This window comes from Lupinus angustifolius, chromosome LG08 (genome assembly GCF_001865875.1).
Source record: "Lupinus angustifolius cultivar Tanjil chromosome LG08, LupAngTanjil_v1.0, whole genome shotgun sequence".
NCBI classification, from domain to species: Eukaryota; Viridiplantae; Streptophyta; class Magnoliopsida; order Fabales; family Fabaceae; genus Lupinus; species Lupinus angustifolius.
Window position 1 is genome coordinate 1,637,820 of NC_032016.1, and position 18,178 is coordinate 1,655,997.

The following is an 18,178-nucleotide window of genomic DNA, read 5'->3' on the forward strand; positions in this document are numbered from 1 at the left end:
TCACATGTATTTAATTACTATCATTATATTATTTAATTAAAAGATAACAATGGTATATATATTCATGAAAAATATATGTATTTTAATTAGTAATATAATAAATCAATTATTAGACTCTTTTTATTATTTTGATTAAAATTATCAGAAAAAAATATTCGTCAAATCCTAACTTAATGTGTTTTTAATTTATGAGTTATTTTTATACAATGATTATTAGCTAAAACATAATCAAATAAATAACATTTAATTATACAATATTTGAATGCTAAAAATATATTCAAATATTTATACACAATGAACATTAATCTAAAATAAAACATAAGCATTTAAGAGATATGCTAAAAAATTCTTATGACTTTATATGATACTTATAAACGTAATCACAAAAAATATGATGCAAAAATAAGTTCTTGTATTTATAACTTTATATAGAGAATATAGAAGTGAGATATTATCCAATACAATTTAAATTTTATTTATTGAGTTATTTTAGAATCAAATATTTTCTATAATCACACTTTCAACAAATAAATGATTGTATAAACGAATTTAAAATTTTTAATATTATACATATACACTCAAAAATCAATGTCAATATTGCAACTATATAAATGAAAAAAATATAATGATTCAATACATGATTTATTGATATTATAAAATATATGTATATTATATTTGCATTATGCATAAACAAAAAAGCGACTCGTGCAAGTGCACGGGTACACTGCTAGTTTAATTTTAAAATTAAAGAAGTCGTGTGTTTCAACAGAAAGATATTTAGTTTTTGACTTATCTTTGATCTACATTATGGTTTAAGATTTTGTTTGAGAGTTATTAGAGAAAGTGAATGAGAGGGTAAGGAAGAGAGGAACGGAAGAAGAAGACAAATTCAAGTAAATCTCTCGCGGGAGTGTGAAATTTAGATAGGAGATAGATGGATGGTTAATTTAATACAAAAATATTATTTTACCCTCTTTAAAAAATCAATAGTATGTTATATATTATATAATCATTAACAAAAATGCATAAATGTAATTATAAAATATTAGTAAAGACAGTAGGTTGTATTTTACCTCATTTTCCTCCCAAAAAATCTGAATCTCGGGGGAACAATAAAAAATGGTATAATGAAGGTTTAAGGAGGTTTTAAAAGTTGTCCTAAACCCTCTCTCTTCTCTCATTAAATTACCAAACAGATGAATGTCCTCCTAAGCGACAAATTTACTTATTTGATGCATCTTGACGGAAAAATTACAATTTTAGCGTATCTTTTAAATTAATAACCAAAATGATGTACTTTTTATAAAAAAATCGACAACCAAGTTGTCGAGTTTCATATTTGTAGAGTTTAACATTTTTTCTTTCTCACTCCAAAATCAGCATCTAAGATGTAGATGTTTAATTTTAATTTTTTTAAATAAACTAAAATTGGCACCACAAATGTAGTTTTTCATGTCCAAAAAAATTATATCTTCATATTCCAGGTTAATTATATTTTACCAAATAATATAAAAAAATATTTTATTTTTCTCTATTTTTATTTTTAATCAAGTGTCATTTTTTAATTGAATTGTTCCACAAATGAGATACAATAAATATTAATTGATAAATATGGTTGGCTTGGAACACAAAATTAAAAACATGAAAAACTACATTTGGGCTGTATATTTTAGTTTGTTTAAAAATAAATAAAATTGAAAATCTACATCATGGATTCTGATTTTGGAGTGGGAAAGAAAAAATGTTAAACTCTACAATAACATCGCCGAGTTACATTAAAGTGAGAAAAAAATATGAAACTCGACAACTTGATTGCCAATTTTCCAAAAAGTACATCATTTTTTTAATTAATTTAAAAGGTACATCAATCGCCCTCCCCTTCTTTCCCTTCCCAATTTAAAAAAAAAATACTATTTCTTTGAAATATCACCAAGTGATGGTAAATGGTTAACAAATGTAGATATACTATAAGTTATAGAAGGTAAACAATCAAAAGCCTTAAAATATACTTATTGGTTGAATGTTGTTTAGTCGTTACTGTTTACTTGGATCGTAAGAAGTAGATTCACAACATCAACATTTAGATGAATCTATTGTTATTAAACTCGGATTGGTCAATGACTCGGTCAAGATGTTGAGTCAATGAGTCATTGGTTGAACTAGTGGGTCAATTGTTGGATCGGTTGAATCGGTTTACATTGAAAATTTTAAATATTCATAATATTAGCTAACATTATTTAATAACTCTATATTTCAAATTTAAAAACATTATCATACATAATTAAATAACCAACAAAGGATATTTTACCACTATAATATGTCACAAACAATTTAAAAACGTCGTCAAACAACACATATATTATAGTTAAATTGTAATAAAATTGCATATAAGTTTAAATTTTAATAGAACAACAAAAGTTTTATTATACTCTAAGTTAACAAATAACAAATATAGTTATAAATAACTAAAAATGTTTTTTTCATCTCAAAATGACATTGTTTTGGTTGTTTTTAAGAAAATGTTTTTTGATTGATTGAAGCGGTCCAACCGGTCTGATCATTTTTTAGGCTTAAATCGACCGAGTCGAACCGAATCAATATGCTTTTGAAGTAAAACCAATTAGATGATATGCTCGGACCGATCAGATGTCCAATTCACATTTGAACCGGCCAATCTGAGTTAAATTTTATAATTCTAAATGAATCAACTGAAAATATTCTAATACATAAAGGAGATATTTGTTTTTTCAACCAGCTATATCAACCATCATTTACTTACACCCACATTCACACATTCATCCTATTTTCATCAAACAATGATTGTTATTTTAAGTTACATGGTTGTGTTTTACTATATTACATTTGAATTTGGGAGCACATCTATTTTCCCATACTTTATGTCACTTCATGCGTCATGTGCTTGTGATCGGTTAGAAAAATACTTAATAATTAAATTTTAACTTAAATATATTTTTTCTAGTCAATCACAAACCCATGACATATGGAATGACATAAAGTGTGGGACAGCAGATATGTACCCTTTGAATTTGCACTCCTTCAACATTATCTTGCTTTATAGTTTTACCAACCAGTTCATTTCCTTTTATCCAGGCCCTGGTGGAACAAAGAAAGCTTATGTTAGGTTGACCCCAGATTATGATGCATTGGATTGGATGTAGCTAACAAAATTGGTATAACATAAGGAGAAAGACTTGTGTATAAACCTATGTACGTGGAGATAACCAATAAAACTTTGTCAGCATATTAAAAGTTTAATTCCAATTAAAATTTAGTCCTAAATGATAGCACCAAAAAACATAAATACATTTGTCTCCAAATATAACATGTTATATGTCTCTCCATGCAAGTTTTTCACTAGTCTAAGTTGTAATGTTTGATTTAATCTAAGTCAAATAATCATTGCTAAACACAATCAATTTATCATCTATCATTTATTTGTATTTTTTTAAAAGTTATTTATAATTAAACATAAACGGTGAATATTTGTATTTTTTTAAGTTATTTATAATTAAACATAAACGGGTGAATAATACAGTAACAATATATAAAACTCATTCTTTCAACGCATATATTTCTTTTTCTTTTGGTTTTCCTTCTAATCTGATTATAATCACATGTCTTAAAATTATATTATCCAAGCATCATTAAACTAAAGCACCATAAGGGTTACATTAGAGAAGTATCAAAATGTGATTGTATGAAGGAAATTTCTTTTTCACCTTTTCAACATTGCTTTAATCAATTTATTATACAAATATTTGGATAAGTAAAGTTTGGACAACAAAGCTCAAAAATGAAAATTTCTCGTTGGTGAAGAGTTTATTTTCTCTAATACAATAGTAATAATATATAAATGGTGATTATTAAACATTGAAAATATTGAAAGAATCTATGATTGTTTGCAATCTATCTTTCATCTTTTCCCACCTTCTCTCATTTGCTCCTGTGGTCAATGTGTAAAATCTACCTGCAATTTATAATTCAAACACAAGTAACACATGAATAACATGCTTCACTAAAATGTGTCTAGTTGTGTAAGGTCTCACTAGATTCTTAGAAAGACCAAAAGGTCAATGTTCGATTCGTGGAGCGACACTTATTGTGAAGGATAGCCACACACCCCGAAAGGGTGAGTTCCTTACCCAAAAGGTAAAGGGTCATGGGATACTCTTTGTTAGTACCAAAAAAACACCAATAAGGCGTTGGTTTAGTTGTATAAGACCCCACTAGATTCCAATGTTCGATTCCTATGAGCGACAATTGTTGGGAGGGACAGTCATGCACCCATAGGGTGAAGAGATAACCTTGGTAGTGCCAAAAAAATAAGATGATCTCAAACAAGGTTATAGCGATTTGAATCGTATCGATAGAGTCATCAATATAACACAAATTAAGAAAAATGGACACATTTCTTGAGTTTGCAAACATGATATAACTTTACCAAATTAATATAAAAACTTCATTATGCACTCAAAATATTCAAAACTAAGAATCCAACCATACCATTGCCAATGGTGACTGTGCTGAGAGCATGGCGAGTATAGTTTGGAGCCTGAGCAATGAACTCAAATTGATAATATAGCTTTCCATCAACATTTTGCTGTAACATTACACAAATTAATCAAGCTATGATCAATGTTTTTCTAGTTATGTACAAATATACAAGAACCATAAATCATAACAATAGGAAAGGATGCAGTTTATGCATTAGTTAATCTTCTCTTTTCAGTTTGTTCACTAATTTCTGTATGAAACTTACAAATTTTACACGCCAATAAAACTCGTATTCATCTAATTTTATGATGTATTTTATCTGGGCATGTCCATTTAGCTGATAGAGCATTACGTAGTCGTCTGATCCATGTAGCTGACCCCACCTAGTAAGATTAAAGCGCGACTGTTGTTGTTGTCCATCTAGCTGATGTTTTGTCACGGAAGTTACGAGATATCCCAGTAATTCTAGTTATACAGCTGTAATAATATTTGTTTGAAAACATAAAAGGTTGTTTTTTCTTAGTCCCTTTTCTTAGCCAAGTCATCCAAATTCAAAACAGCATCCCTGTTATAATAAGATCTGAATGTAAGACTAAATGCTAGTAGTCTAGTATCGAGATCGGTGAAATGAATCTAATCATTAATCACTATAACATCTTATCTTTCCATTTCATAGCTGCCTATGAATCGTGTAGCTATGAAACTCGTCTTACAAATATATTAAGCGTATTACCGACGAGACTTGCAAATTGTTTTTGTTTACATGAGAAAGTGAAAAGCGGCGTATTTAAGGAATGATAAATGAAATCAAAATTTTCGATGGTGGTAAAGGAATGAATATCAAAACAGGATATGTGTACATAAACAACAATGATGATGATACAATTGACAAACAAGGAGAATAGATGTAGGAAATCAAACCTCTGTTGCATTGATTATCTTTGTTTTCTGTGTTGGAGGGGCCAAAACCTTTTTTATAAGCGTTTCGGCAACCTGAAAACAAAGTACGGCGGAATCACGAAAAAATAACTCATCTTCTCCTAAAAAGAATGCTACTTGTACTGATATAAGTCTAACCTGTTGAGGGGAACCGAATTCTTGAATACCTTCTTTGCCAGTTGGGATCATAGTTACACTGACATTTTCTAGCGGTTCAATGACATCTTTGAACACCTTATCTTGACCATCAATCACAACTTCCTGCCCACTCCCGGCGACAAAAGAAAAAAACAACTACCTTAACTTCCGATTTCGCCTTTTTTCGATAAATCAACTAGCTATCTACACAAAGTCACACTGCATCATACAGTATATATAAATGCTCACCTGCCACCCAAAAGGGTATACAAATGAATATCCGTCTTTCCTGTCCAATACCGGCAAAAACCCTTTCTTATTTTCTGCAGCAACTGAGCCATATCAAGGGTATATCATTGCGATGTCAGGCATGTAAAATCAACAAGGGGCAAAGATAGCATCTGTAACTTCTTAAATATACGAATTTAGTACAACTTATGGAAAATGTAATCTTACTTACAGGAGTATGAATGTTGGTTTAACAAAAAAACTGAAGGGGCCGTAGCTCCAATGGCAATCACTTGTCGCCTTCCGGGTCTATCTGCCAAAGTATCACAATAGATTATAAAAATGGATATGGTCCCGTTGATAGCAGCAATTATCGGGAATAATGTTCGAATCCTGGAAACAACTCTATGCTTGCGGGGTAAGGCTGTCGGCTGTGTATATCTATTCTCACCAGAACTCACTAGGTGAGAACCTCGTACACTGGACTGCCTTTTTTTATTGTTGAAAACTATTTACATATCACCGCGAGTAATAACTAATTCTTAGTATTTGTGCAACACTAAAAGTCCTAGCCAAACTGTGACCTATTATTATCATTCTCAATCATTCATGCTTTGCTGCTCCTTCCACGACATTCGTAGGTTTAGTGTGTTTTGTGGCAAACTGTTGGGAGGTTTCAAATTTTGGTTTCGAGTTTTTAAACATTTCCGACATCTCCTATTGTGAGTTAGTTGTAACTATGTTTGGAACCCAAACATTGGTCGAAGAAAAGTTAAACAAAATTCACATCTCCGTTCATCGAAACTCAGCGTTTTCAACAACGAATCTGACCACAAATACCCGAAATCATGTGACATTCAATTCCCCTATCCTTTTGCAAAGTCAATCTAGTAATTACACATATATAAAAGTCCTTTTTGATTAAAACTATCCAAAGAGTATTCATTCTATGAAAATCACTTTTAATAAACAGAAATCAGTTTCCACAAACTCACTCTTAAACAAAACAAAGTTCATCAAAACTCAATTTTGAAAACGACTTCACAATCATACACTAATAATTGAGATGTACATTGTAGAATGATGGGAACCTAATTTGTCTACTATGATGAAACAAGTTCAATGAAGTCTTTCTATACTTGTCCATTGGAAACTACTAAAGAACTAAATAGCAAGTAACAATAGATGTATATGCATATGAGAATTGTTATGAAGATGATAAAAATACTGGCGACCCAATAAACGAGGCTTCCACAAATTGTGTCACTACATTTACACAAGCTTATGATTGGTTGGAAAAATATTTTTAAGTTAAAAAATTAATAATTAATACCACAATTAATGTACATGCAATTATACAATTTGTGGGATAGCAGATGTGATATATGTACCCCACTTAATGGGAGGATAAATATACGGAGTCTTAACCCAGATGGTTGTTACGCAGTCTTAACCCAGATGGTTGTTTCCAGGATTTGAACTCGTGGACTCGGTAAAAAAATGACCTTGAGAAAGAGACCCAGTTTGAGAATCTGAGGGAAGTTGGGAAGCTTTGACAATGAATGAAATAGCATCTTTTCTTGGGGAATGAAAAGCAGCATTCTTCTGAAACAGAGAAATATTGAATAAAATTATTATTATGAAGTTGTAAGAATGAGAGAGAGTGTGTACCTGAGAGAAAGAGTTGCGAAAGAATGTAGTGTGAAGTGTAAGGGAATTATGGAAGGAAACCATTGTTGGAAAGGAATGAAAATAATGTGAAGATTTTTGTGTAGTTAGTTGTTATATCATACTTTTTCTATGTAGTGGTGGAGAAGGACCCTTATGACTTAGACTTATCCTTTATGCAACTTACAATACACCCCCCTCATTTAGTATTACAATGGAGAAGAATCATTTCTACACTAATTTTTCTTTCTGTTTCGAATCAATTAAACTTTATAAAATAATATTAAAAGTTAATTTCTATTTTTATTTTTAAATGAATAGTTTTTCTATTGTCTTGGGACATCAGGTAAGACATGAATCGGGACATGTGATCTTCATCTGCATTACAATAGTACCTTTTTTGTTGAATAGTTAATGACAATTAAACAAAAATGGTGAATAATGTAATGTCACTATATAAAACTCATACAAGATGAGTACACACATCTTTTTATAAGAATAAAGTATTTTCTCATATAAGTAGCTACTCAAATAAATAAAATTATAATGTATCTCATTTTTTTAGATTTTAAAAATATTTTTATAAAAAATGTCATAATTTTAATGTTTTGTGACATAATTTATTTCATTTTTTTTCATACTTTATTATACTTCAAATATAAACTCGATGTGACTTATTTCCATGTATGCTTAGACATCTTACATTTAGAATCAATTTTGGATAATAGAATTATACTCTGGCTTCTACTAGATTTCTCTTTATGTGTAAATAAAAGATATAATTTCATTTGTTAGAAAGTAAAATGTTCATTTTTTTGTTTTGTATAAAGAATGGTACACCAAAAAATATGAGAATATAATAACATTCATTATTAATATAAAAATATATATATAATTGATTCACAATTTATTTATATTACATATCAAGCCCTTAAAAGTTAGGCATAAGAAGAGGAAATGAAATGAATATGTCTGTGTGTTGTGTTTTCTTTTATCACTTAAAAGGAGAAATAAGCCTTTTAACATGTGATACTAATATAATTGGAAAAGGTAACAATGATAGTAAATAAGCTTATTTGAGAAAAAATAAGCATGTAATATTATTTGTTAGATTAGAGAATTTTAGAAAAACTTCAATTTTATAAAAAAAAAACTTTTAAAGTGAGTTATGTTACATAATACTCTTACTTATAAGCTAATATAGCTAGCAACTCATGTGTAAAATAATTATTTATTCTTGAGGTCACGAGTTCGAGTCACGGATGACTTCTTTTTATGGGAAATAAAATACCTGCAGGAGTAATCTTATTGAAACTGAAAATGAGAGAAAAACAAGAAGAAGCTAACCTTATTGAAATTGAAAAACAAAGTGATTTTACAAGTATTGAAAGTATCCTATTTATAGTAACTAATGGTTGTTAATTCAACTATAATAACTAACTAACCTAAAATAGCAAACTACCCAAAAGCCCAATAATCAAACAATAATAGACCCAAATGCAAAAATAAAACCATGAATAGAAATTATTCTAACTTAAAACAGAATTGGTAACTTATTCTTCTCTAATTATAGCTTCATTGATGGCATTGTTGAGCTTTTTTTTCTAATAGGGGTAATATATATGTGTATAAATTTCTATGTTGAATTGAAGAGAGAAATATCTTAAAGGTGGAGCAAGAAGATCTTCATCACTTGGGTTTTTTAGTTTGTGTTAGAATATATAAGCAATTCACAAAGAACATTAAATTCTTGAACTCTCTTAAAGGTACTCTTCCTTCTCTTAGAATGGATTCAGTTTTTTGTTTTTGTTTTCAAAGTTTGTAAATAAGCTCGGACAAAATTGGATATTTATACTTATGGGTCAAAGAAATATTGACCTAAACTTACCCTAATGTGAGTATTACTCATGCATTCGATAATTAATTCATTTAAATTAACAGATAACTCTTAACAATTGAATGAGTTTATTATTCAAAGACAATTATTATTTTGATCCTTAGTACTAATAACAGTTGTATTGTTTCTATTTAAGTGGTTTTTTCTCCACTCTAGTTGAATTCCAACCAACCCTAACTAGCTGCATTCTTGTCGTGTAAGCAATGGCCACAAGAGGAGTCGTCTTCTTCTTATTCTTTGGACTTCTTATAGGTTCGTTCCTCTTCTCTTCTAAAAAATTGTATGCATGAAGCTCTCACCTAATAAAATCGATAGAATGTATAACACGAGTTATGTGAATGTTTATATATTTTTTATTATTTTGAATCCCTTGCAGATTTTGGTTTAGCAACTATGAATGAAACCATTGTGTCCATTGGTTTACAAGAAGAAAGAAGTGACACCTTCCTTATTGCTAAGCATCGCAAACTTCTTCATCCTGGTAATAGTGGGAACTAGTTTCTCTTTCTTTTTTATGCATAAAATAACTGTTGGGAAATAAGTCTTACGTTGCCTATCTCATTATCTCGAGAATGATTTAAATATCTGTTGGACAACTCCTCTTATTGCCAATTGGTTTTGAGATGAAACCTTAACAGTAACAACCTTACGTAAGTTATCCTTAAAGCATTAGAAACATTCTTACAAGTTGCATGGTTGTCGGGTATTCTAAGTGTGAATTAAGAAGTCACACATTGAGCAAAAATGGATGAGTTAAAAAACATATAAGTGGACGGACCCATAGACCTAATGCCTTAAGGTTTCAGGTCTAAGATGTGGTGTCAAACCCACTTCTATAATTCTTTCACTTAGCCCATGAAAAAATGTTGTAACTCATGGATGAAGATCTCCCAACAAATCATGACATGATATTGATTTCGTATGCGATACATGATTTCTATACTTTTCCAGTTATTATATTATTATTGTAAGACTTCGATGTAATGTCAAGCACACTTTTATACTTCTTTCACTTAGCCTATGAAAAAATGTTGTAACCCATAGACGAAGATCTCCCGACAAATCATGACATGGTATTGATTTTAATGTAGCTGAAGAGGTGGAACCAAACACAATATGGGGTGACAAATGTAATAAGGAATATATTACTATCACTCAAAGTTCAACACCACCACTCCCAAATGGGATTCCAACCTACACAGTTGAAATCATGAATAATTGTTTCAGTGGTTGTAAAATATCTCACATTCACCTTTCATGTGGTTGGTTTAGTTCTGTAAAACTCGTCAATCCCAAAGTGTTCAAGCGACTCAGTTACAACGATTGTTTTGTCAATAATGGCAAGCTATTGGAATATGGTAGTTTAGTTTCCTTCCGATATGCGAATACCTTCCCCTACCCGCTCGCCGTTACAAAATTGACCTGCGTGTGATTTTGTATGGGTGTATTATGGTAGTGGTAATGGTGACATCAACATTTTATCGTCTTTAATATGTGTATTTAAATTATTAAAGATATTATATTTTAAATAAATATATTCATAGAGTAATGTTATATGTATAACTCAAAATTTGTGACTTCCATTATAACAAATTACATTAACTTTTGCTCTCACTTGCTTTTATCACTTTTCTTTCACAAACATGTAAAAAAACTCATCGAAAAATCAAATTGCTAATAAAAATTGTCACAAATTAATGCTTACATGGAATGACAATCATATTATATCTAAAAAATTGTATTGATTACAATATGCATAAAGAGATTTAAAAAAAGATATAGAATTCAATACCTAATTTTTGAATGGACTTAATGTCTAATTAATATTCACAAATTAAATTAAGACAACATAGTTTAATAGCAGTATAATTATATCATCAATGATTATTATTTTCTTCACAAAAACCACAATTCAATTACAAGGCATATTTTATCATATCTAGTTTCATTAATCCAATGTTACATGATACCTTATACATATATAAAAGTACAACATTTTTCAGATCATATAAAGATTCCTCACCTAATAATTGAAGACTAATCTCTTTTAGCATATACAATTTAACATCAAGTATTAACGTGTTGACTCAAGTGGTACATATGTTTGAATCGCCTTAAGCAATGTTTCGGGTTCGAGTCTTGTGGATGGAAAAATTATCCACTGGAAGAGTTAGCTCCACATATTTTGGAAGTTCCCAGCTCGGACAAAATTGCTTCCAGTACGAGGATACATGTGGGAAACCAAAAATAATAATTAACATCTAAGTATTCTTATAGACAAACAACTTCATTGTCAAATTTACCCTATGGTATTAAATATATTACTCATTCAAGTGTTTATCTTCACTAGGCACCTTTCACATTTACTAAAGTTCTTTTATTATTCCATTGATTTATTCTTTCTCTTTTACCATTTAATTTAGTTCACATTTCTATACCAACATGGAAGCCATCTCTCTTGTAAATGAGAAAATACCAATCAATATTTTAGATGATAACAAACATTTATGCAATTCATACAACATAATATAAGTTTTTCAAGTTATGATCATAATTACATTATGTATATATATTAAATACTTGTGACAATATAATATCAATTCTGCTAGTTAAGAAATCATTTACCATGCATACATTTTGTTTTTCTATTGATACATAAATTGGTCAAAAACTCTTGAACTTGCTAAGTAAAATGGATAATGGGTTTCTTGTATAAAACATTTCTGTTTCAAAATTTCAATTCAATCAGAAGGGTGAAACTTTGAACACAGGAAATGTATGAGGAAATTGTTTAAGGTATTTTCATTTCCTAATAAAGCATTGCGAAAATTGATGTGTAATTCACCATACATACTCTACATATTATCCTATTCAAATGAAATTAGAGTAAATACTCATTTTAGTCCCTGATAATTTTCGACCTTATCAGTTTAGTTCTTCAAAAAAGAAAAGACCTAAAATGGGCCCCAAAATTTTTAAATGTAGGTCAAATTAGTCATTTTGAGGTCAAATTAATTTCTACTAAGTGTTGTAAAACATGCTAAAAATGATTTATTTGATCTACATTTGAACTTTTTGTGGACTATTTTAGGTCTTTTCTTTTTTGAAGGACTAAACTGGTAATGTCAAAAAATATAAGAGACTAAAATAAGTATTTCCTCTTGAAATTATTGTTTCTTGTTGTTTTGGTATTACTTGCTTTTAGATTGATTCATTATGACCCCAAAAGTCTAATTGGTTTATTGAAGAGATTTGGATGAATTCAATAGTTTGATGTATTGTTATGTGGTGAGTGAGTTTGGCTTTTGAACCCTTCCTAGAAGGTGGCAAATCCTATCACCCTACCCTCTCTTCTATTGTGCAAGTATTTTGCTTGAAGGGTAATTGAACTTTACTTTTTACCCAAAAAGAAGATCAAGATTGTGGGATGAATGTGTAGGTCACTTCAAAGAAAAGCAAGAAGTTAGTAGGATATTTAGAGGTGTTAGTTGGGAATTTCTCATATGTTGTTGTGGGTTATTATGTCCAATAATGATGCATTTAAGAGGAAGCAATAATCCCCTTCTTTTTCAGGGTAAGAAGGGATAGAGAAAATGGCTCGAGCCAATGTTCGAATACCCGACGCTACGGCACTGAATTAACCCATGCCAATATAAACACTCTTATTTTATAACACATGTTTTGTAATTCTTTCAAGGTATATAATAGTATCCTTACTCAATTTAGTTAAGGACTTGTGTGCTATGGCCTCAATAGAATCCTAACGAGCCTGGGATGTATATATTTCAAATTCAAAGTAATCAATATTTATACTTACTATATATTCCCCCAAATGTCTGTCCCACATTTTATGTCACTTCATATCCTATGAGTTATGATTGGTTAAAAAAATATATTTAAGTTAGAAAAATTATTATTAAATATTTTTCTGACCAATCCTATCTCATAGTACATGGAGTGACACAATATTATGGAACAAGTTGCGGTACCTTCATAAGGTGGGGGAATAGATAAGTGACCCAACTCATGCTTAGGTCTACTTAGTGAGTAATTGGGCATGTATCCCTACAAAGTTTCAAATTTTTAAGTAATTTATGGATCCCACCCCAATAAAGAAACTACATTCCTAACAGATCTATATCACTCATGTGACAAAACTTAAAAAACGTTTATATATACTGCTTTTAATTGATTATGAAATCATGCAATATACCTCTCCTCAATTGTAACTACAACAATGATTATTTGTTTTCTAACTTCAATGTCATAATTCAAAGCTTAGAAACAACTTTTGTGCTTAACAAGGATAAGGGTACAATATCTGCCGATAAAGTTTAAGTTCAAAACTTAGAATGAGTTTCTTTGCTCACAAGTTGCAAGGATAAAAGTACATATACCAATCATCCAGATCTCACTAAGTAGGAATCTCATATTCCACGGCCACTTTTTTCGATCAACCGAATCATAATATTAAATCAACTTTGTATGAGCAGGTGAAAGACTATTTTTTCCAGAGGAAAGAACTTTAGGCTGATTAATCAAATTTCTACTTTCTATCACAAAAAGGTCACGTCTATCATACTTTTTTGGGTGAAAACACTGAAATGCATCTTGCTATTAAGGACTAAGTATTATTATATCACCGGCTTTTATATAAAATTCTAAGTATGGATTCATTTGTTTGGCTGAAAAGTAATTGTTTTTACCTTGTAATAATGACATATGAATATGCTACAACTTTCAATACATGTATAACATAAATGGCCTAACTTGAGGGTCTTTTAAAGGCACTGTACAATCAACCGATCTACGATGGAGTTGACAAGTAGCAACCACCTGCAAACAACATATAAAAACTCGGTTCAAGCACAAGCATGTGTTGCCTATGTTCCAAGCAACTGAAATTGAATATCATTAAAAAGAGTGCTATGTTTGCAGTATCGGTTGTGATAGTCAAAAGTTGTTGTTGATAATGCAACAATACATGATCACAATAAAACCTTCAACACTCATGCATGTAACTTAGTTTAAAATGATTAGTTCTGAAAGATATAGTATCCCAGAAGGGTTATCTGCATGTGCCAAGTGCAAAATCTAGGTGTTAAGACTTGCAGTTTTCATGGAGTCAAGGGACACAATCACACAAAGAATGCAACATCTTCAAATAGAATACGTCAAGACTAAAGAACAAATAACATAACTAGGATGTCATTCATTACCTCACTGGATTTCTTTTCCGAGGGAAGACAAAATTAGTTCTGGAAAATTTGGCGTCATTGGAGAAGTTGCAGATGCAGAAAAGTTATGGAAATTACTTGAAGCCATGATTCTCCTAATATCTGTTGTGCTACAATGAACTTAGCTTTGGCAAGGAACTCTTCCGGTTCTTCATTCTCTTTCACAATCTATTAACAAAAGAGATTTATTGATCAACATGAGAATTGAAAATTTTGGGACTATCCAAAATGTATACTGCTCAATTCAGTCAAGTGTAAGAAAATAAAAATCAATGGAAGATATACATTAAACAACAAATTCTAACAGAATTGCACCAGAGTGTTTCCTTCACCGCAAATTTGGCATTATAAGCACAAACAAAAAAGTAATGGCTCGGACTCGACGCTTTCAGCATGACGAACAGAGAGATGCTTTACAATGATGTTGATGCAAACAAGAGCAGATCAACATTAAAGGAAAAAAACAAGTGGAAAATCAAGCATTACAAATAAATGGAATAGGAGTCTATAAGTATCCGCAGATCCTACCAAGATCAGTATTATAAATTGCAGATAGCGGCAAGCGAAAAATCTGCCATAGATATATGGTCAATGGCATTGCAGCAATGGTGGAAGCATGGCAGCCATATTAAAGATGTAAAATATATCCACCAATATACAAACAAACAAAAAAACTGCATAAATCCTCTTCTTTCAAGCAGCCCAAATTCAAACATACTACTCAATCTTGGATAGCGGCACAGAGTGGCCAACCCTAAAATTTATATTACAATATGGCATAAGATTAAGAACAGTAAGCACATCATAGGGGAGTCAGAAGGTGACAGTGATGGTTGTGTGTGGTCCTGAAAGCCTTGTCAGAGAACTCAAAGAAAGGAACAACCGGGAAAAGGGAGAGAGGTGGCATAAAACAGTGGGGTAAAAAGGGTTTCCATGCTCTGTTGACGGTGGCGGTTTCATAATTTATGGTGGCTGTTTGCAAATGGGTTAAAGTTCAAAATAAAAAGAACATTGCCAGGACATAATTTCAGTTCAGACTGTTAAGGAGAATTCGTACCTGTATTCATAAGGCCTTCAGCTTCTGGACTGGAATGAAAAGTCGAAGGTTTATTTATTTCCTGTGTCTTATCATTCATTAGTGGCAACTTCAAGGACTTTGACATACTGCTTCTGTGTTCAGCAAGGGAAGTAGATAGTTTTTTCAACGGTGAAGAGGCTGACTGAGAATAGGGATGTGATAACTGAACACCATGGATATCTGCACTGTTTGACATTGGTTGGGAAGAACTTGAAGAGAGAGACAAATTAGAAATGTTAGACAAAGGTAAAGGTACTGGAACCGAAGCCAAAACTCCAGAGGAAGAATCGGTTGACAATTCTGACAAGAACTTTGAGTGGGTGCTTGAATCAGAAGAAATTGAGTACGGTGAGACATAAAAGGGTGAAGATGATGATGATGACAGTGACAGGGATGGAGATAGATTTTCTGATGTATGAATGCACAACATCGAATCTGAATAAACCCTTGGAAAGGGTAGCTTAGGGGCTGTGACAAACTCCTTCATAGTAGCGGATGAAACTTTACGCCTTAAAGCACTCCAGCTACTCTCTCTAGCAGGAAGAAGGGTTTCAAGTTCATCCTCTGGTGATGTAAATGGAGGCACTATACCTCCCTTAATAGCTCTTCTGAAAACTTCAAAATCAACATCATATGAGTCCACTTTCCTCTCACCAGGCCAAACCTTAACACTTGATTTGATATTTACCACTCCATTCCGAGATTTATCCATCAGAGGCAAGACTTTCGAAAAAGCATCCCAAAAGTAAGATGGCTCATCACCTTCCTTAATCATTATAATAGGTCCCTGCACTTTCTCGTAGCGAATGATCTGACCCACGGCCCCTCTGGCATCCCTCTCCATGATGGCCTCACAATTCTTACCAATCCAAACATATACCGCAGAAGGAATGTGCACGATAAATGCGCCTCTAGAATCCAGCCCAGACGAAGCAGGATCCATCAACATTTTGGGGACAAGATGCAAAGGGTCATACAGCGAGTGAGGAGCGATTCTATACATCCTAAGTAAAGAGCTAGGGCTAAGGGGAACGGCATGAACTCTTTTCTGGCACTGTAACAACTGGCAAGCAAAACCCATATTCGGATCAGCAATACTCCTTGCTGCCTTAACATACTGAAAAGCGTCATCAAAGCTCTGACCTTCCCTCCACATAAGGTATGCAATAACCAAAGACGTAGACCGAGACACTCCTTGGTAACAATGCACAAACACCCTTCCACCCAATTCCCTAACATCCTCAAAATAATCAAACACATCATATAGAATACTAGTAATATCCTCGGATGGACTATCCTGCAACCACAATGTCCTATACACGAAATCGGCCTTAAAATACTCAGGACACACAAAACCAACACAATTCAAAACATGAGTGATCCCATTGTGTTTCAATATATCCCTATCTTTAGCAACAGCATCACCGCCAAGATAAACATGATCCGCGACTTTCGAACATTCCTTATCGAAAAAAGCAATTTTTTCCCTCTTCACAAATCCAACACTGTTATTACCATTACTATCATTCCTATTATCATGAATTGAAGACAAATCAAGTTTCAACCTTTCACCATTACTACCACTATTGCTACTATTACCTCTCCCACCACTAGGTGTGGTGGCATTCTGCGGCCACTCGCTGATATCATCAGAGCTCGCCTTCGGCCACTCCTCCAAGCTCCGGGGAGCGATGGACAGCGGCTGCAGCAGCGAGAGGCACGATCGCGCCTTCGAATTTTGCTGAGGCGGAGGGAACCGTGGATTATGGCCGTTACCGGAATTGGGATCAGCGAAATCAATACCCGCCTCGCCGGAAGGATGGGTGGCGTCCGCGGCGGTGTGGAAGGCGGACCAAGAGGCGGAGCGCCAGAACACTTTCCGAGCACGAACGTCGTCGTTTCCAACCATACCCTAGTTTCGGAAAAATTAAGGATTTTATATTATTGCCTTTTTGGGAATATGCAAATAGAGAGAATTTGAATGGGTTTGAATGTTGAAATGGGTTGATGAGAAAGAATAAGAGAGAAAGATGAGATTTTTAGGGTTTTGGTAAAAGGGGAAGAAACAAAAGGGATTTGGAATTGGAATTGTAATTGGAATTGGAACATGGAAATTGGAGAAAAGGAATAGGAGTGGTTTTTTAACTTTACAATATGAGGGACTTTTATTTTAATTTTTTTGGTAGGTGTATAAAAATATAAGAATAATGTATCTCCTCGTATCATCGTATCATGAGATAACTTATCTCCTCGTATCATCGTATCATGAGATAACTTATCTCCTCTAGTCAGTAAAAATGTGACATGTGTGCTATTTTATTTATTTTCTAAAATATTTTTATAGAAAACGATGAAACATGACACATTTCATGATTTCACTGGAAGTTGAGTTGATGGGAAATGGTAGAGGTGTCCAACTCCACACGAGTCAAAAAACAAAATCGAAAAACGGTCCAAAATAAATTGAAATTACAAAAA

At 32.1% G+C, this 18,178-nt stretch overlaps 2 protein-coding genes across 3 annotated transcripts; both read right to left on the reverse strand.

Moving 5' to 3' along the window:
- LOC109353376 (psbP-like protein 1, chloroplastic) lies at window positions 3,715–7,651 on the reverse strand. Of its 2 annotated transcripts, none has more exons than XM_019595615.1 (8): window positions 7,492–7,651; window positions 7,326–7,422; window positions 6,053–6,133; window positions 5,842–5,924; window positions 5,593–5,715; window positions 5,437–5,508; window positions 4,525–4,621; window positions 3,715–3,988 (listed from the first exon to the last, which is right to left on the reverse strand). In XM_019595615.1, exons 1-8 carry the CDS (start codon window positions 7,552–7,554, stop codon window positions 3,885–3,887), a joined length of 720 nt encoding a protein of 239 aa, XP_019451160.1. In that variant the 5' UTR covers window positions 7,555–7,651; the 3' UTR covers window positions 3,715–3,884. The 2 variants fall into 2 exon arrangements, with proteins under 2 accessions (XP_019451160.1, XP_019451159.1); XM_019595614.1 differs by having other exon boundaries at window positions 7,326–7,425; window positions 7,492–7,649.
- LOC109353381 (protein-tyrosine-phosphatase MKP1-like) lies at window positions 14,091–17,805 on the reverse strand. Its single transcript, XM_019595627.1, has 3 exons — window positions 15,680–17,805; window positions 14,605–14,790; window positions 14,091–14,221 (listed from the first exon to the last, which is right to left on the reverse strand). Exons 1-2 carry the CDS (start codon window positions 17,607–17,609, stop codon window positions 14,774–14,776), a joined length of 1,947 nt encoding a protein of 648 aa, XP_019451172.1. The 5' UTR covers window positions 17,610–17,805; the 3' UTR covers window positions 14,091–14,221; window positions 14,605–14,773.